The following is a 19,223-nucleotide window of genomic DNA, read 5'->3' as shown; positions in this document are numbered from 1 at the left end:
GGAGGCTCCACAGCCACAAAACGGAACTTTATTTAGTCACAGACACTGACCCTCCATCTGAAAAGCCCAGAAGGAAGGGCCTGGGGCCCAGGGCTCCATACCCAGAGCTCGTCCTTGGAGCTGGGCAGGGTAGGACACTGGCTGAGGGCCAGAGCTGTCTCTTGCTTACAGCCTTAGGCCTAGGGTAGCAGCAGCTGTGGCTTGGCCTCTCCCAATGCTGGGGGCTTGGCTTTGTGCCCCAATCCCCTTTCTGACTGAGCTCTATAAAGGACTTAAAAAAAAAAAAATACAAGCAAAGTGCTTTGAAAAAAAGGGGAGAACACTGGAAACTATCCAGAACACAGAGAACACCCTATTCCTGCTACAGGGGCGGAGGGAGAAGGTAAGAGGCAGCTAGGTGCCTGTAAGGGAAGCGGACACGACCTTCATTCCTGCTGTGTGACTTCAGTCTCAAAAGACGGATATTCCCTTAAGAAACAGAAAAATACTCCAGGCTCCCTACAGAAGTATGCTGGGGCCATGCTGAGCTGCCCTGGCAGGCGGCCCTGGGTACTGAGGAGTAGACATGCAGGACAATGGGAAGAGCTAGGGCCACAGCTGGGAGGGAATCCTCGGAGCCCAGGCTCCCCACTGAGCTGGGCCATCAGCTCAGCTCTGAACTTTAGGACCCTACAAGTGAAGGAAGATGACATCCTTGTTTCTACCTGAGTTGTGCTTGCACAGAGATGGGATGTCTGTACCCTTGTGGACGTGAAGGGGAGGCCCTGTACCTGCCTCCTATGTCCTATGGAGGAGGACCTGCCACATCCTTTCCACCCCTCCCTCCCAAGCCCTTGGGCCCAGCTCTGGCCAGGAAAGGGGGAGGCCATAAAGGAGGAAGACCATGCCTTTCATTTTCTCCCTATGTCCTTATCGTCCATACATCCCAAATACTAGGAAGCTGAAGAAGACAGTGACCCCCACCAGGGAGACGGTGGCAGGTGCTGTGAAGAACTGGCGGTAATTGATACGGAAGTACCAGACCACACCCAACAGCACCACAAACACAGGCACCATGAGGCTGCCCACACTGACGCCGAGGCTGGGGGGTTCAGTGGCCGAGGAGGGGGCCAGGGATGCTGAAGGGCCTGGAACAGCTGACCCTGGGGGTGAGCGGTGGCAGTGAATCACACAGTTGTCGGTAATGTTCAGGGAACGCAGTGTGCGGGCTGGGTCCTGCAGCAGACGGCCCTGGTAGATGAGTTTCATCTGGCTCTCCTGTCCAGGGAAGTATTTACTGTGAGGACGAAAGAGATAGAAGGCAAGACAGAAGACGACGAATGAGAAGGCTGACAGGCCTGGGCCAGAGAAACAGGGCAATGAGGGAAGAAGTGAAGGGTAAGTTTCTAAGAGGTATCCCACCCAGCCTTGGTAGGGGCCGGACCCGATACCTCCCCGCCACTCCCAGGTGGATACCGGGCTCCTCTTAGGTGACCAAGGGCTGTGGGCTTGGGGTATGAGCAGCTGCCCACTTTCCAGTCCACTCACCTCTTCAGGGCACCCACAGTATCCTCCGGCCTGGCCACAGCCAGCTCCTCGGTGTCATTGAGGAATTTGAGCCGCACACTGATGAGGCCGGGCCTGGGAGGGAGGCAGCCGCTATCCTCAGATCTCAGAGGGGCCTCTGGATTGCTGCTTTCCGGGCCCGCGTGTCTTTTGGGAAGGCCTTGGATGTCAAGCAGATGCTCGAGGCTTGGCTCAACACCGCCCCCAGCTCCAGGCTCCCCTGTGGAGTCTCCCCCACTTTCGCCAGCCTCTTCAGCCTTCTCATCATTACCCTCTGATGGATGGGGGAGTTCGGTTGGCTCTGGGGTGCCTTGGCCTGCCACTAGATGGTCCACATGCCCCAGGTGGAGGACGGACGTGTCTCCAGCTGACACAATGGTGCCCAGAAGCTGGTTGCTACCACTGTCTGCTACGTAGGTAGAGAGCCAAGCTAGGACCAAGGCTAGAATCAGCACCACCACACCTGCCACCACAGTCACCTCATTACCCACACCCTCGATGAGGGTGACATCAGAGAATTCCATGGCCTGGCTGCTGACTGGGTCGACACTGCAGGAACAAAGGGGGATAGCATCAGCAAGGCATGTGGGGTTGCAACCAGGTTCCTAGTTTCTTCAGGTCCTAACTGACTCAGCCCTGAAAGAAAATGGAGTTCAGTGTCCTACAGAAGGGGAAACAAACCTTCCTACCCTTGGACCTCCAACCTAAAGCTAAGGACTTACCCTCTGCCTCTATTGTGAAACACTAGCTTTCAGGTTCCACATCTTTCCTCTCTCACATTTTGAGCTCCCAATGAGCGTGGATCATCAGGAACATTTCATGGCTTTACTGCTGCTGTCACTGGTTGTTGCTTTTTTGGTAGGTGGGGAAAAAACGTTTGCTTCTTTATGCCCTGAGTTTCTCTAGGATTTCTATCACTTGGTCTAGCAACTATGCCCCCCTGAGAAGCCTCCAAGGTGGCTTCTGAGAGACCAAAGAGCCTGAAATATTTTATTTTAGCGTCTTCTGGAGGCATAGTGCAGCCACTCTTGCCAGATTTTTCCATTTGAACCCTACCTCATTCGTGGTCACGTATTCAGGTTCAGATGTCAAGAACCAAAAAATTAATTTTTCATCAGAAGCATGGTCAGACCACCCCAAAGGGGACACATCTGCAGGAGCCATCAGCAGATATCATGCAGCAGGCATCGTGTCTGCCACCTCTGGAATTCTTCTGACAAGTCCTAGGAAGCGAAGGAGGACAGACACCAGAAACACCACCAGAGGCTCAAAACTGCAAAACCACTAACTGGAAAGGTTGGAAAAGATTCCAAAATAGCTCTCACAATCCATATCCCTATCTCTCTTCGTGCACGATGTAGTTTCTCCCCTGGCGGTTTCTTAGAAAGGCAGAAGGACGGTGGCTTGCTCCTTTAGAGTACCTACTCTTTCCCTCACAGAATGTGTGGCTTTCACAACTGTCCCCAGGCAAATCCAATCTGATGATTAGCATCAACAGAGTATTCTCACAATACCTATAAAACTTCATTATACTCCTCTACCAGTCCATCTTTCTCTACTAGACTTCTGAAAGGCAGGATCACATGTGTTTTTCTATGTACCCTAGTGCCCAGCATAATGCCATAGTAGCCGCTCAAAGAATATCTGTAGGACATAGCAACATCTGAATAGCTTCCACATCCTTATTTAGAACATGAGCCCTGGAGTAAAAAAAAAAACAAAAAACCAAAAACCTAATTATAATCCTGGCCTTGCCTCTTACTAGCTCTCTAATCTCGGACAACTTTCTCAGAGCCTCAGCTTTCTCATCGGTAAAATGGGGTTAAAAATAGTACCTACCTCATAAGGTTGTTTTGACGGTGACGGGAAATCATCGAAGCAAAATACTTAGCACAGTGTCTGACACATTGCAATGGTTCAATAAATAAATGGCAGCAATTACTTATCGCTCCCACAACTAGCCCCTAACGGTAAGATGGTTAATGTCACCAATCCTGATTTACAGAAAAGGAAACTGCGGCGAACAGAAGCGAAAACGACTGGCACAGACACAGGGCACTGTCGTGGGTTGGAGAGGACCCCACGTCTCCCGCCTCAGAGGCCTTTGGGGTCTCCTCAGTCTGTAGGCGACCCTAACCGCGCGGTGACCAGGGGTCCCGACCCTGCCTTTTCTGAGGCGAAGGCTCCGCGTGGGGCGGCCCTATTCCCGCGGCGCTGGAAAGGAGTCGGTGGGCCCACCCGAGGCGAAAGGCTACCTGGTTCCTGGCCGCCAAGCTCAATTCTCCCAGCCCATAAGGGGTAGAGTCCGGTGAGGGGGTCACAAACCTTCCACACCCCTCAAACTTTGGGGCGGGGCTGGGGGCCTGGAGGCGGGGCTTGAGTACGCGGGGAGTCATGGGAAATTAAAGGGGGATTGAGCCGGTACTGTGTCTGGATAGGGAAAGAGGTCCTCACCTGAAACGGCCAGACTACGTGTTTTGACTTCGCCAGGACGGCCCATGGACTCACCTTTCCGTAGGGGCCGGGGGAGGGGTTGGCTATCCCGGATTCTGTCCAGGGTCCCGTCTCTTCCGGCTTCTCCCGGAAGCTGTTTGAATCAGAGGCAGGAAATCCCGCCTCCGCGCTCTGCACTGATGACGTAAGTTTACGTAAGGCGGGCTGACGTAAACGTATTCTTTAAAAAAGGACTGGTTTCTTAGCGGAAGGAGGGGCGGAGTTATTGTTGGCGGGATCGTCGCCCTCCCAGGGCGGGGCCACGCTCACTGGGTGGAGCCTAAAGAGCCCCTGGGTGAGGGGCGGGACCACATAGAGTTGGGGGTGGTGCTTGGGAGAAGGCGTGGCTTCGCGTCTGGAGGACCGGCGTGCTGGCATAGCTTGGCAGATCGTGAGCGGCTCTTCCCCTGTCCCGGCCTGTTCTTTTGGCCTTACTCCCAGCCTCCAGGGCTGACTGGATTTATTACTTCTCTGTAACGCACATTGAGCTCCTGGTTAGCGGGATCAGTAGGGACTGGTCTCTCTGACCTCCAAAAGTTCAATTCAGGGCTAGTCGGGAGGCCGGAGGCAGTTTAGTTACCGTCTGGGTTGGCTCCAGGTATTGTGGGACCTTGGTAAAAAAGGCCAAGAAAGCCTTTCAAAGAAGGCACGGATTCAGCGCAGGCTTAAGGCACAAGAAAAGGAGCCCAGAAGAAAACAGGAGAAAAAGATTCAGCTCCCAAGAACTTAGATTTTTGCAATAAAATTCTTTAGGGAGCCCTGGCTAGCACAGACGGGTTGTGAGTTCGAGCCCCACACTTGTCCTAGGGATTACTTAAAAATTTGGGGGAACCTGTGTGGCTCAGTCTGTTAAGCGTCAGACTCTCTCTCTTTTTTTTTTAAGATTTTATTTATTTATTTGACAGACAGGGATCACAAGTAGGCAGAGAGGAGGAAGCAGGCTCCTGGCTAAGCAGAGACCCTGATGCAGGGCTCCATCCCAGGACCCTGGGATCATGACCTGAACCACTCAGGAGCCCCAAGCGTCAGACGCTTGATTTCAGCTCAGGTCGTGATCTCAGGGTCATGAGATTGAGTTCCCCCTCCCCAGGGGCTCCATGCTTAGCGAGGAGTCTGCTTGGTACTCTCCCTCTCCCTCTGCCTCTACCCACTTCACGCTCTCCCCTCCTCTCACTAAAATACATAAACAAATCTTCAAAAACATTTTTTTTCAAAAGACATGTCAGGATTTTTGTTGTTTTCTGGTGAACTTTTGGTTGAAGTATAAAAAAGGCAGAGAGGGCAAACAGACAAGTGAAGAGTTTCGGTAGTTTTCACCAACTGAACTGATTGGAACTGAACTCAGTGGAACCAGCACTGAGATAAATAGAAAATGACCCCAAAGTCCCGCTTCATGTCCTCTTCCAGCCACTACCTTACAAAGAGTATTATGACTTTTGTTACCATAGATTAGTTTCCTCTGTTTTCATACCTTGTATAAATGGAATCAAGCCATCTGGCTTCTTATTCTTTTTTCCAAGCCTTATTGTGAAATACACATAAATTTACCGTTTTAACCCTTTTATTTTTTTAAGGTTTTATTTATTTATTTGACAGAGAAAGACATAGTGCGAGAGGGAACACAAGCAGGAGGAGTGGGAGAGGGACAGCAGTCTTCCCGCCGAGCAGGGAGCCCGATGCGGGGCTCGATCCCAGGACCCCCGGATCATGACCTGAGCCAAAGCCTGTTTTTTATTTTGAAGAATGCAGGAGGGGTAGGGCATCACAGTACAGTTAAACAGAATTCTGAAGAATGAATAAGGTTACCAAGCAAAGTTCCAGACAGAGTAGCAAGTTCAAGGGCTCTCAATAAATGCTTGAGGGAATGAATAAACTAATGAGCTGAACCACCATTAATGCTTTTGAGAGTTTATTATGTGCCAGGTACTGTGCTAAGTACTTCATATACCTTATCTTATGGAGCCCTGTCAAGTAGCTCTTATTGTACCCATTTTATAGGTTTGGAAACTGAGGCTCACATAATATCCAAATTTGCCATTAGTGCTATAGCTAAAGTCATCTAGTGCTCAAGCTCACTCTTTCATTTTCTCTCTCTATATATACTATCTTATTGCCAATATTCGGCCCCCTCCTTTTTTCACTCAACTATATACCATAAAACTTTTTCCTGTGTCACTGAATATTTTTATAGCATCATAGCATAGCTTTAAATAGCTGCTCAACAGTATCATTTTCCATATTGCTCCCTAACGTTTAAGCTAATTATCTCATTTGGATGGACACTTAGATGGTTTTCAGTACTTTGCTTTTAAACAATGTTTTCATAAACCTCTTTATGCATCTTTGATGACAGATTTTTGTCCACACCCATGATGTTTTTCCCTAGGATAAATTCCTGAAGATGGGATCGCTGGATCAAAGGGTGTTCACATTGTTCGGGTTTTGATACACCTGGTGCACCTATTTCCATTTCCACGACAGTGTGAGTCCTGCCTACTACTGTTTCTCTTCCCCCAAAACAGGATGGAAGTGAGAGAGAGCAGGGAATAAATGGGTGGAGGTTCTGAGAAACGTGACAACCCTGAAGATGTTTATAAGACGTTATAAGGAGGAAAGAGTGGAGGAAAAGGAGGGAAGTGAAATCTGAGAAGGGAATAAATGACTGACCAGTGACCTCTGAAGCCCAGGAGGGCAGAACCCATGGCCAGGCCTGCCCTGTCCAGGGGTCAGCACATCTGGCTTTTTCACGGCTCCAGGTACCAGGTATCCGTTTGGGGTTTGGTATCTATAGTCTGTGTTTCCCAAGCTGCATGGACTGACTTCCGCCAGAACACTTAGCAAACTGCGTTGTGGTGTTTGTTTTGCTTTGTTTTTAAAGACTTATTTATTTAAAGGGGCATGGGGAGGGACAGAGGGGGAGAGAATCCAAAGCAGACTCCCTACTGAGTGCAGAGTCCAACATGGGGCTTGATCTTACGATGAGAGAGCACGACCTGAGCCGAAACCCGGCCGGACCCTTGACTGAGCCACCCAGGTGCCCCATAACAGTGTATTTTAATGGATCTGAGCACTTTGGACATTTTTCATGATAGAGTTCTTGAGATGTTTGCTTTTCTTACACTATGGAACTTAGGCGTTTTTACACTTTTGTGTGCAGTTAAGATGGCTATTGAATGGTGAATAGATCTGTGAGTCCTGGAATGCTGCCTTAAGCCAATGTGTGTATAATAAATCTGTTTGACTAAAACTGCTCTTTCCGTAGCCGCTCTCTGTCATTCATGCCATGTTTGCGGATCTCACAGACAAAAGCATGTCTGTTCCTTTGATTTCATTCATTGGGTCACTAGTGAGGTTTTCAGTTTTTCATGTTTCATCAGCCACTTTGTAAATTACTTGTTGGGTCTTTTGTGTTTTCTTCCTTTAAAAAAATGTTACCCAGGCTGCTCCCAGGAGTACCCCCCTATTTAGACTCCTATTGTACCTGTCCGAGGGTGGTGATTAAACTTACTTCAGGGGGGTGCTTGGGTGGCTCAGTCGTTGAGCGTCTGCCTTCGGGTCAGGTCATGTCCCAGGGTCCTGGGATCGAGCCCTGCATTGGGCTCCCTGCTCAGCAGGAAGCCACTTGTCCCTCTCCCACTCCCCCTGCTTGCGTTCCCTCTCTCACTGTGCTCTCTATCAAATAAATAAATAAAATCTTTAAAAAAAATAGTGGGATTGAAATTTTTAAAAAATTTCAAACCCAGACCATAAAATGCCGCACTGGCACAGTCTTCTTCCCTCTCCGGAGGAGCGTTCTTGGGCACCTGCCTCTGGACCTTTTTCTCTTCCATCTACAATCATGGGGTTTGGCCTTGTTGGCTGTACATGTCGTTTTCTGACCTGTTTCTTTTCTTTAACAGCAGTCTAGGCAATCTTTTCAAGGCCATGACTATGACAGTCACTTGGCATCCCTCCCCGGTTCCTTCCCGTGGCGGGGACTACCCTTTGTAAGGGCTGCGTTGTATTCCAGAGGAAGGATTTGTGCACCACCTCCCACATGTCGTGTCATTGCTGGCAGTGCTGGGGTGAATGTTCTGTGCGTACCAGCCTTTTCAGTCATGGGGAGCGGTGTTTAAGGGTAAGTGTGCTGCTAGATTGCCTACCAAAAAAAGCAATTTCCTTTCCCACCAACAGGATGAGCAAGAATTTACATCTTTAGATCTTCATGGGCGCTCCCTGTTATTGAACTTCACCATTTCCCTCTATCTAGCGGGGGAGTAGTATCTTCTGATTGCTTTAATTTGCATTTCCCTCATGGCTGGTGAGGTCGATTCGTTGATTAGGCAAAGAGCGGAGTGTCCAGTCTCTGCAAAGCCCTGCACAGCCACCAACTCACCGGGGGCGAATAAAACAGATGCCGTTCCCGTCCTCCCAGGTGAAGGAAATGAAATCTTTTAGTTGCAGATTTCTTCCCCCAATATTTTGTCTTTCACTTGTGTTTACGATTTGGTGCTTTTATAATCAAATTTAAATTGTTTCTGCATCCAGATCCTTTAATCTTTTCTTTTATGCTTTCACCCAGGAAAATCTCCTACCCCAAATAATACTCATAATCTCATGTATCTCTCAGGTGGTTTTTTTTTTTTTAAGATTTTTTATTTTTTTGACAGAGATCACAAGTAGGCAGAGAGTCAGGCAGAGAGAGAGAGGAGGAAGCAGGCTCCCTGCTGTGCAGAAAGCCTGATGCGGGGCTCGATCCCAGGACCCTGAGATCATGACCTGAGCTGAAGGCAGCGGCTTTAACCCACTGAGCCACCCAGGCGCCCCTCTCAGTTGTTTTTTTAAGTGGGTCTTTTGTCATAGTTGTAAATACAACAGAAAAGGCTGAGCTCGCTGGGGTCTGCCTCCTGGAAGAGGATAGACAGCTCAACATCTTCCTCCCCCCACTGTCCCCACAACCTGAGATCGAGGCTGCCAGCTTAGGCCCAGGACCACAGAGTATTTCTTTCTCTTCCGTCCAGCCTTTTGGCTCTGTGAAATGAAAGCCAACACTTCTTCTAGAAAGCAGAGTTTGCGGCTCTACATAAGAAGGTACAAAATTGTCTTTGCGTTGGAGAAAGGGAAGGAATCTCCGCAGATACAACTCTCTACAGAGGCGAGGAGGCTGGTGACAGCTGCGGGAGGCCGACCCCAGGACTCCTGTCCCATCTCTACTGTGTGACTCCAAATGGTAATGGCAGTGGACAGCCCAAGGTCCCTCAGCCAAAGGATCCTCCTGTGTTGGGTACTACAGGCTTGGGGTCTGGCAAGGGCCTTCTGTTGTTCTTATAACCTTTTTCCTATCACAAGAGCAACAGTTGCTCCGTGGTGGGGCGATAAACATGGAGTGAGGGGCACCTCAGGCACATGTGACCTAACACATCCATGCTTGGGTTCTGGGCACACATCGTTTATTTGCATTCACAAGCACTGGCTTGGCTTAAAAGATTCCTCTTAAAGATGAAGGATGGTACTTTTGACTCTGGGACCAGAGGAGGGTATGAGAGAGTGAAGGGACAGCTAGTGGCTTGTCTGTCACAGGCCCTTAGAGACCACACGTGTAGTGATCATTGTTTAAGACATCGTGCATCCCTGGTTGGGGCAGGGTTGGGGGGGGGCTCGACCATAAAAGGGTCCCAGGGATCATGCATTTCTTCCTTCCTCAACAACCATTTGCTGAAATGCCTTTTCAAGGAATATAGTCCCAGTCCCAGCCAAGCTGAGGCAGGCACAGGCCCTTCATTAAGTAAGTGCAGTCCAAGGAAGGCTCTGAGGAGACCATGCTATTGGGCTGAGTCAAATCAGCTTTGACCCAAACCGAAAAATGCAGGAAGGGTGTGTACAGGCAGAGGGAACAGCACATGCAGGACGCCTAGAGGCCAATCAGAGCAGGTCATATCCAGCAACCAGTAAGGCTGCCTGGTTTGGTGAGGCTGGATTACAGGAACCTCAGAGGGGGAAGGGCGATCAGAAGGTCAGAGAGCTTGGCGGAGGCAGGGGAGGAAGATCGGTCTCCCTTACTGAATTTAGATTTTAGCCTGACGGTGATGAGGAGCCACTGAAGGGCACGATCGGAGTTGTGATTCCCAAAGGAAACTCTGGCATCCTTGGGTGGCGTGGATTTCAAGACCAAGCAGGGAGGGCCTCCCTTCAAGCAACAAAGGCAGTTTGGGCCGAGGCAGTGGGGGCACAGGTAGAGTAGCTCACTCTTTAGGAGGCCAAACAGGTACACGGGTGGGGGGGCAATAAGGATCACCCCCAACGGGCTTGGGCTGGAGGGGCCATCCGCTTAAGCAAAAGAAACGGAGGCGGATGAAGGCTGAGTCTGCAGACCATCCCACTGGAAGCTGAAGCTCAGGTCGGGTGGGAGGTCAGCAAGTAGCTCTAGAAGCCAGTGAATGGGGCAGCTGGCCGGGGAGGGCACGGGGCGTGTAGACGAGAGAGCCAGGGGTTGCTTCTCCGGGGTTGTAGGGAGACGATGGATGGAGGGGGCAGAATGAGCTCCGGGAGCACCCTGGCCTGGGGCTCACTGGATACGCCCCTCAATACGCAGCAGCAGGTAGTCCCTGAGGACAGGGGGCAGGGGGAGGCGGGCGGCGGCCTGTCGGCAGCGGCTGCCCAGCTGAGCACGCACAGCCAGCCGGGCCAGGTGCTGCAGCCGCCTCGGCTGGTTCGCCATGCTCAGGGCTGAGATGTAGAAGGCTTCATGCTCCTAAGCCAGGAGTGGAACACGATCAGATGGCCCAGCACCCTTAACCCTGCCCTTCCATCTGGGGATGACCTAGCACCTGGGGCCCCGGGGAATTTGCAGGACCCACCCGGGGGTTTGGTGCCTCTTGAAAGACTTGGGTTCAGAGCCCAGAAGCCCTGCAGGGGTCATGGAAGATGGGACCACTCTGTAGGGTGGGGGCTCGGCCATGTCTGCACCCACCACTCCACAGATGCTGGCACAGTGCCCTCTGAGTCAGAGCTACCTGATTGATGCCCACGCTGGTACAGTGAGAGAGGCTGGGGAGATGTGTAGGATTAGAACTTGTTCTGAGCTGCTTGGGCGGGGGGGCACAGGAGACCCTGGGAAGCCCATCCTGGAGGGATGAGGCCTAGGGCTCATCCTTCCTCTCCATCTCCCCAGTGCCCAGGAAGGAGCTGTGCTCCTGGGGTGGACATACCTGCCACAGCTCTGGGAGGACTGCGTCCATCCACGTATCACAGGAGGGGACACAAGGGTAGGCATTGAGCAGGACTTCCAGGGCCCGAGGGAAGTTGGCACAGTGTTTCAGCATCTAGGAATCAAAAGAGGGTCTTAGGGTCACCGTGGCTCTCCCAGCCTAGAGCAGAACCAAGGTCAGCCTAAGCCAAAGCCTCACTCACATGCAAATTTGGGAGGCTAAGGTCTGAGTCTCTCCTTAGGCTTTCCTCTGCCTCAGTTTACCCCACCTTCTGGGGGCTGCAACCTCTTGGCCCCCGCCAGTTTCCTTGCGAGCTGTTCTCCTTCCACACGCTCCCCTATAGTCCTCAGTGGTCCTTCTCAAGGTGAGGACAGACCTTTGCCTACAGGACCTGGCTCTCAGTCTCTTGCCACCCCCTTCCCTGGTGGTAGGGGAATTCCAGTCACAGGCTCCCCACCCAACTGGGGCCTCCTTTCACAGGCTCTCCCCGCGCACCTCCGGGCGCACAGGCTGGGCCCCATAGTCCAACAGCGCCGCGAAGAGGACCTCGGGCTCCCAGTTGGGGGCGTCCTGGACGGCCTGCAGGGCACAGTCCATGGGCGTGTGGCCCGCTGCATTGGGCACTCCAGCGCAGGCGCCGTGGCGCAGCAGCAGCTCGGCCAGGGCCCCGCAGCCATTGGCACAGGCGTTGTGCAGCGGCGTGTGGCGCTTGCGGCCGGCAGCGCGGGGATCAGCCCCGGCCGCTAGGAGCCGGTGCGCAGCGGCATGGTGCTGCCGACCGCTGCCCGGGCCCTCGGCCCCCGCGCACGCGGCGTTCAGGGCCGTCTCGCCCTGGCTGGTGCGCAGGTGCACGTTGGCGCCGTGCTCCAGATAGAGAGCCACGTGCTCCTCCAGGCCGCGAGCCGCTGCCACGTGCAGGGGAGTCACCTCGCTGTCCTGCGCCGCCACGTTCACAGTCGCTCCCGCCTCCAGCAGCAGCTTGGCGCACCTGGGGACAAGGCGCAAGACCCAGAGACAAATCCTGAGGGACCAAGACCTGGTCTGCTGTCATCCCCTTCCCCCTTCCTTCCCACCCTGCATGCCCGCAAGGCGAGCCTTGGTGTCCACCATCAGACTCTGGGAAGCCCCATGACCGACCGCAGAGCTGCGAGGTCTGCGATGTCACCAGGAGCATCGTCAGTCTACAGATGGAAAACTCAGCCGAGGAAGGCGGCGGTACAGCCAAGGACACACAGCAGGGTAGAGGCTGTGCCAGAATGCTACTCACTGCCTCAGATGGTCCCTCCCAGAATCCGTTTATTTCCTCGGTAAATTCCAATCATGGGCTAATCTTTCGTTCCAAAACCTGACTCCTCAAGCAGATTGGGACCTCAAGACCTGGTTCTGAATCACGTGCCAGTGGTCTCCTAACATTTTGATAGCACAAAAAGTTTTGAAAACCCACTACCGGGTCTACTACGAATGTTACACATAGAAAATTAAAGGGATGGGGAGCCTGGGAGGCTCAGTGGGTTGAGCCTCTGCCTTCGGCTCAGGTCGTGATCCCGGGGTTCTGGGATCGAGCCCCACATCAGGCTCTGTGCTCAGCGGGGAGCCTGCTTCCCCCTCTCTCTCTGCCTGCCTCTCTGCTTACTTGTGATCTCTCTCTCTCTGTCAAATAAATAAATAAATAATCTTTAAAAAAAAAAAGAAAGAAAATTAAAGGGTATGGGCTGGAAAGAAAAAAGAATAGAAATCCTAATATTTTCTTCCACCGCCAAATTTGAAGAGCACCCTTCCAGACCAGTGACACCGGCTCAAGCAAAGGAAGTCATTTGGGGATCGACCTGCTCCTCTTCCCCTTAGAGAAAACAAACAGAACCAAACAACAACAACCAGATTTTAGGGAGCACATGTTTCACGGTCTCCCAGTTCCTGGAAAAACTATAGGCCAGAGCATGTGGTGCCTGAGTGGCTCAGTGGGCTAAGCGTCTGACCCTTGATTTCTGCTCAGGTCATGGTCTCAGGGTTGTAAGTTTGAGCTCCACTGGGGCTCAATACTGGGGGTGGTGCCTGCTTAAGATTCTCTCTCTCTCCCTCTGCCCTTCTTCCCCTCCCCGTCCTCCCCTCATCTCACAGGAGTGCATGCTCTGTCTCTGAAAAAGGCCAGAACACTGTTGAGGCAAATATGCATCATTAATCACCAGGGGGTAAACCAAATGTGAAACCAACTCAATGACGCCATTAAACTGGGTGCCTGGGTGGCTCAGTTGTTAAGCGTCTGACTTCGGTTCAGGTCATGATCCCGGGGTCCTGGGGTCAAGCCCCACATCAGGCTCCCTGCTTAGCAGGAAGCCTGCTTCTCTCCCTCCCACTCCCCCTGCTGTGTTCCCTATCTCGCTGTGTCTCTCTGTCAAATAATAAATTCTTTTTAAAAAAATGATGCCATTAAACTAACAGTAATTTATAATTAAAAAGCCAGAATGGCAGCCACTGGAAACCCAGGAGCAGACACAGCAACCCCAATGAAACCCTGATGAGCCAGGGTCCCTCCCCCTCAAATGACCCGAATTCCTGCTCCCTTCAGTGCTCAGGTCCAGTAGGTGCTTGGCTCAGGGGGTAAAAACACAGTAGCCGCCAGCCATCTATGAAACTTCTGAACTTATTTCCTCAGTCAATTCTAGTCATGGGCTACGTTTTGTTTCTAAATACTACATGTAAATAACACTGAAAAGCTCGTTCAGTAGGGTTTCAGTAAGTTCCACTTAAAGGGATAAAGTCTGTTGGAAAGCACACTGTGCACTCATAAGAATTCAAGAAAGGGGGCGCCTGGGTGTCTTGGTTGAGTGACTGCCTTGGGCTCAGGTCATGATCCTGGAGTCCCGGGATCAGTCCCCCACTGCATCAGGCTCCCTGCTCAGCAGGGAGTCTGCTTCCCCCTTTGACCCTCCCCCTCCCCATGCTCTCTCTCTCTCAAATAAATAAATCTCTAACAAAAGTTTTTCAAGAAAGGGCTGGAAAATTGAAATCACTTCTGGGTCCATCATTGATCTCGATCAGGCTAGGGAGAACTCCCCAGCATAGGGGCTGTGGGGTGTTCACCACGGCCAGCCCTGGCTGTGGACCTGATTTGTGAAAGTACAAATACCATCATGCAGGGAGTCAAAAAACCCGTTTTCGGGTTTTGGTTTTTCTTTAAAGTATGGTTGACACTCAATGTTACATTAGTGTATACTAAGTGTATAACTTAGTGACTTGACAAGTTTATACATTATGCTCTGTTCGCAAGTGTAACTACCATCTGTCCTGTTACAGTGCTATTACAATATCACTGACTTACCCTGAGCCTTTTATTCCCAAGCCTTACTCATTCCATAACCGGAAACCTGTATCTCCCACTCCCCCTCACCAATTTTGCCCAACCTTCCACACCCCCTCTCCAAAAAACCTGTTGATCTTAAAAATGTGGGAGGAGGGAATTTGGGGGGAGGCCTTGCACTAAGGTTGAGAAACATCTTTCTTGATGCTCACCTTAAAACAGGTAGGAATTCGGCTACAGAGGACTCAAAGGGGATAGGGGACTACAGTTAGAACAGGGTTTTCCAAAAAGGCAACAAGGCTTCTGCCTCCTGGGCTTAGCATATGTGACCTTGGACAAGTCCCTAAACCTTTCTGAGCCTCAGTTTTCTCACCAGTGGAATGAGATCTGTCTCCCAGACTGTTGTGAGGATGTGGGTATGTGAGGTGCGCGCACACACACACCCCTCCCCCAGGTACCTACTGCAAGGACTCAGGCGCTGTACAGAGGTGCAAAGGGGTCGTCCCCTCCTCGGACAATACGTTGGCCTTGGCACCGAAGGTCAGCAGCAGCTGCACACAGTCAGATTGGGCCCGGGCACAGGCCTCATGCAAGGCTGCCCGTCCCCCAACCCGGGCATCCAGCTCGGCTCCCTGCCGGATCAGGTGGCGGGCACAGTCAGTGTAGCCTCGGCTGGCCGCAATGGTGAGGGGCGCTGTCTGCTTTGTCTTGGGGGTCAGCACCCAGAACCCTGGGGAGAGCAGGCAGGGTTGGGGAGAGGTGCATGAGACTCACAGGGCAGGCCCTGAACGTGGCCAGTCCCTCTGTACCCTTGGCCCAGCATGTATCATGCCCCAGGCTGTAGCTATGGAGAGGGGCTCATTCAAGCCCTCAACTGGGAGTGTGTATTGGAACCGCCTTTCAGAACGGTTTGTCAATCTTAACAAAACATAGTACGTGTGCCCTAGAAAAAAAAAGGTAATTGCTCTTTAAAATCACAAGGGCAAAGGAAGGAGAGTTAATCCTGTTAAGGAAACCTCTGGATCTTTGAGCTCCTGATGGATTCCTTGGTTCCCGGTTGTTCACTAGGGTGTTCCAGCTGTGGGGTTGGGGGTGGGTCTGAGCTATACATAGAAGGGCCTGGAGCTGAGCTTGGGAGTGACCAAGGAGCCTAGTTTGGAGTTGTAGGATATTCCTGGGGCAGATGGGGGAGAGAAGGGTGGAAGTGGGGGGAGAGTGGAGGGGGAGAATAAGAGATGGGGGCGGGGAAAGAAGAGTGGGCTGAGAGGCTCATCTTGGGACCCCAAATCTACCCAGTCTATTTGGGGGCTAGTTATATAAATCATGGGACCCTCATACAATGTGAATTATGCGACTATTTAAAATATTATGTGGGGACAGGACGCCTGAGTGGCTTGGTCGGTTAGGTATCCTACTCTTTATTCTGGCTCAGGTCATGATCTTGGGGTCCTGAGATGAGTCCCACAGTGGGCTCCACACTCAGTGGGGAGATTTTCTCTCTCTTGCCCCCTCTCCCCCTCTCCACCACGTGTGCAATCTCTCTCTTTCAAATTAAAAAAACTATATGTTATGTGGGGAGGCCTGGCTGGCTCTGTAGGTGGAGCATGTGCCCCTTGATCTCAGGTTTGTGAGTTCAAGTCCCAAGGTGGGTGCAGAGATTACTTAAAGATAAAATCTTGCAGGGGCACCTGGGTGGCTTAGCGGGTTAAAGCCTCTGCCTTCTGCTCAGGTCATGATTCTAGGGTCCTGGGATCGAGCCCCGCATCGGGATCTCTGCTCGGCAGGGAGCCTGCTTCTTTCTCTCTGCCTGCCTCTCTGCCTACTTGTGCTCTCTGTCTGTCAAATAAATAAATAAATAAAATCTTTAAAAAATAAAATAAAATCTTACTTATTTTTTAAATTTTTAAAAAAATTTAAGTAGGAGCGCCTGGGTGGCTCAGTGGGTTGGGCCTCTGCCTTTGGCTCAAATCATGATCTTGGGGTCCTGGGATCAAGCCCCACATCAGGCTCTCTGCTCAGCAGGGAGCCTGCTTCCCCCTCTCTCTGTATCTGCCTCTCTGCCTGCTTGTGATCTCTGTCAAATAAATAAAATCTTTAAAAAAATTTTTCTTTAAGTAGGCTCCACACCCACTGTGGAGCTTGAACTCTCCACCCTGAGATTGAGTCTCATGCTCTCCCAACTGAGCCAGCCAGGTGCCCCTTAAAAATAAAATCTTTAGGGACACCTGGGTGGCTCAGTTGGTTAAGCCGCTGCCTTCGGCTCAGGTCATGATCCCAGTGTCCTGGGATCGAGTCCCACATCGGGATCTCTGCTCAGCAGGAGCCTGCTTCTCCGTCTGCCTGTGCCTGCCACTCTGTCTGCCTGTGCTCACTCTGACAAATAAGTAAATAAAATCTTTAAAAATAAATAAATAAATAAAATCTTTAAATTATATATATATGTAATTATATGTTATATATATAAATTATAACATACATATATATACATACACACATATTCAGAGAAAAGATTGCATTAGAATATAACTGTGTTCCCATGTAATTCACATGGTAGTATAATTTTAATCCTGAAAAGACATACAAACCACTAACTATGCCTCATCTCTGCTTAGGAGGGAGCTAAGTGAAAAGCAAAGGAATAGTCTGTGTTCTGGAAGGAGGATGGGGCCAAGCCTTTCCCCGTCCCTGTCCCCTCCCTCTTCTCCCTCCGTCCTCTTCGGCCCCACTGCGTGCTCCCTACCCTGTTCAGCTGACCAGGCCAGCTGGTTGCTCACAGTCTCCACAATCATGTTGGCAGCGTCTTCCTCTTGGAACAGGGCTTGGACCTGTTGTAGGTCACCGGAGAACAGAGCGTTGTGCACGGCTGGGTCTCGGCAGCAGCGGCGCGGCCTGGTGAGTCGGGCCCTGGCACTGAGGGGGCACCTTTGGCTCCGGCACTGCTGGGCCGCAGCCCGCCGCCGGTCCTCCCACTCCAGCCACTCCCGCTGCAGGCGGAGAGCCCGCAGCGTGGACGAGGTGAAGGGGAAGGTCTCCTCGGCCATTGGGGAGGGGCCCAGGGGGTCTGGGCGGTGGCAGCTGGACACAGCCGGGTTCCCCTCAGCCCGACTACTACCCTCGTTCGGAGGAGCCTCCCTGCCCCTCACTCGTGACCCGGCCAGAGGAGCAGCTGAGGCTATAAATAGGTCCTTCCCTGGGCTGGTAAACACCGCTTGCCCAGAGTCATGATCCTGGTGCAGAGAAGATTCTTGGCCAACCCCCGGGCCAGGGCCAGGGCCAAGCCCTGCCCCTGTTGATACCCTCTGGAGGGGGCAGCAGGAGCCCCAGGGTCGGCATCATCCCAATCCTCTGGAGTGAGCGTCTTGGGTTGGCAAGGTCCCAGGGGAGTGAAACAGTCCATGTGGGAGATGGCCAGGACAGGGAGGGGGAGCCCGAGCCCCCAGCCTCTCAGATGTTGGCTGGAGGGCAGACCCCAGTCCGAGAAGTAAGGGCCGGTGGAGACGAGTCCAAACAGTCTTCCAGGGCCTGCAGGGGTCCCGGTAACTGCACGAATGTGCACGGGGTTTACGACAATGACATCACTTTTACATCCATCTTTACTCCAGGGGCCATGCTTCCTGGCTCACCGAGGTAAAAAGCTTGGTTTTGACAATGAATTATGCAATCGGGCTAAGGACCACCGTGGAACACCTCTGAAATGGGTGCTTTTGTGTCAATTTTAACCATGAGGAACTGAAGGCTTAACAGGGTAAAATTTCTCGCTCAGGGTCACAGTTGGTGAGCAGTGGAGGACTAGGACTAGCACTAGGACCCCAGCTGGCCTGACGGCGTAGATGGGGCACTTCAGCTCCTGCTGCTGTGGCCACCTGAGGATGGACAGTGATGGGAGCCTCTCTCCATCCTCCTAGCACGACAGCACGATCTCTAGAAACCACCCGCCACAAATCTTGTGTCCCTCCAGCCCCCAGCTCCTAAAACAGCTCACCTGCCTGCCTGAGGAAGGCCAAGGGCTTGACCCAGGCAACTCTGGGGACTCTGACCAAAGAAACCTTCAAGCCACAAATCCGTTCACCCTCAGGAGAAAGCAGCTTTGCTTCCAGAAGCCTCTAGGGGGAGGAATGAGGCCATGAAATAGCGCTCGCTGCCGCTCTACCAAGAGCCCGGGAAAGGAAGGAGAGGGGAGGGCGGAAAGGGTGCTAGACCCAGCCTACCCCTCGGAAGCTCTCCTAACCCATCCCCACCTCACCCAGTGTGCTGGCGGGGAGCCCCTCAGCCCCGCGGGGTCGCCCTGGTCCGGGGTGCCCTGGCCTGTCTCCCCCAGTGCAGCGGACTCTCCCGGCTCCCCTGCCCACCGCACTTCCTCCCCTCCCTGGCTCTGCAGCCACCCCTGCTCAGAGACCTCGGACCTCTTCCTCTCCCTGTCCCGCACGCAAACAAGCTCCAGCTCCCATTCTCACGCTGACAGCAGTCACCGTGTCAGTGCCCCTCACCGGGACCAGCCCAGCCTCCTGGTGTTCCTCTTTGGCCACAGCCTCTCTGCTCTGCCGCCCAAGGGGAAGGATCTAAAATGGTTCATTTCCTAGTTTGAAAACTTCTGCGGGCTTGCAACCTCAGCCCTCTCCCCGCAAGCCCAGTGTCTGGGCTCAGAGCCTCATGGCGGCCCTTCGGCCTTCCCGGCCATTCCCTGACCCCTGCTCCGGGAG

At 52.3% G+C, this 19,223-nt stretch overlaps 2 protein-coding genes across 8 annotated transcripts; both read right to left on the bottom strand.

Moving 5' to 3' along the window:
- Positions 1 to 12: 12 nt before the first annotated feature.
- Positions 13 to 4,127, bottom strand: TMUB2 (transmembrane and ubiquitin like domain containing 2). 7 transcript variants are annotated; one of them, XM_080827573.1, is made up of 4 exons: positions 4,054 to 4,120; positions 2,602 to 2,768; positions 1,528 to 2,094; positions 13 to 1,276 (listed from the first exon to the last, which is right to left on the bottom strand). In XM_080827573.1, the coding sequence occupies exons 2-4, from the start codon at positions 2,604 to 2,606 to the stop codon at positions 910 to 912; spliced, it is 939 nt and encodes a 312-aa protein (XP_080683699.1). In that variant the 5' UTR covers positions 2,607 to 2,768; positions 4,054 to 4,120; the 3' UTR covers positions 13 to 909. The 7 variants fall into 7 exon arrangements, with proteins under 7 accessions (XP_080683699.1, XP_080683698.1, XP_080683697.1 ...); XM_080827572.1 differs by having other exon boundaries at positions 4,000 to 4,113; XM_080827571.1 differs by lacking the exon at positions 4,054 to 4,120 and adding an exon at positions 3,385 to 3,896.
- Positions 4,128 to 8,682: 4,555 nt separating this feature from the next.
- On the bottom strand, positions 8,683 to 17,669 carry ASB16 (ankyrin repeat and SOCS box containing 16). Its single transcript, XM_080826583.1, has 5 exons — positions 17,264 to 17,669; positions 14,986 to 15,253; positions 11,721 to 12,213; positions 11,226 to 11,339; positions 8,683 to 10,768 (listed from the first exon to the last, which is right to left on the bottom strand). Exons 1-5 carry the CDS (start codon positions 17,562 to 17,564, stop codon positions 10,583 to 10,585), a joined length of 1,362 nt encoding a protein of 453 aa, XP_080682709.1. The 5' UTR covers positions 17,565 to 17,669; the 3' UTR covers positions 8,683 to 10,582.
- Positions 17,670 to 19,223: the final 1,554 nt, after the last annotated feature.

This window comes from Martes martes (genome assembly GCF_963455335.1).
Source record: "Martes martes genome assembly, chromosome: 16".
In the NCBI taxonomy this organism is placed as follows: Eukaryota; Metazoa; Chordata; class Mammalia; order Carnivora; family Mustelidae; genus Martes; species Martes martes.
Note: the sequence above shows the minus strand (reverse complement) of the source record. Positions and strands in the feature narration are given on the sequence as shown.

Bases quoted from the DNA above. Each gene is read 5' to 3' on its own strand.
- ASB16 (XM_080826583.1), bottom strand. From the start codon at position 17,564: ATGGCCGAGGAGACCTTCCCCTTCACCTCGTCCACGCTGCGGGCTCTC. The intron at 11,340-11,720 runs GTGCGCGGGGAG...TTTGATTCCTAG, and splicing joins CCCAGCCTGTGCGCCCGGAG to ATGCTGAAACACTGTGCCAA. The intron at 10,769-11,225 runs GTATGTCCACCC...CTCCTGGCTTAG, and splicing joins TCCTCCCAGAGCTGTGGCAG to GAGCATGAAGCCTTCTACAT.
- TMUB2 (XM_080827570.1), bottom strand. From the start codon at position 3,419: ATGATTTCCCGTCACCGTCAAAACAACCTTATGAG. The intron at 2,095-3,384 runs GTAGGTACTATT...TTGTTCCTGCAG, and splicing joins CGTCAAAACAACCTTATGAG to TGTCGACCCAGTCAGCAGCC. The intron at 1,277-1,527 runs GTGAGTGGACTG...TCGTCCTCACAG, and splicing joins ACTGTGGGTGCCCTGAAGAG to TAAATACTTCCCTGGACAGG.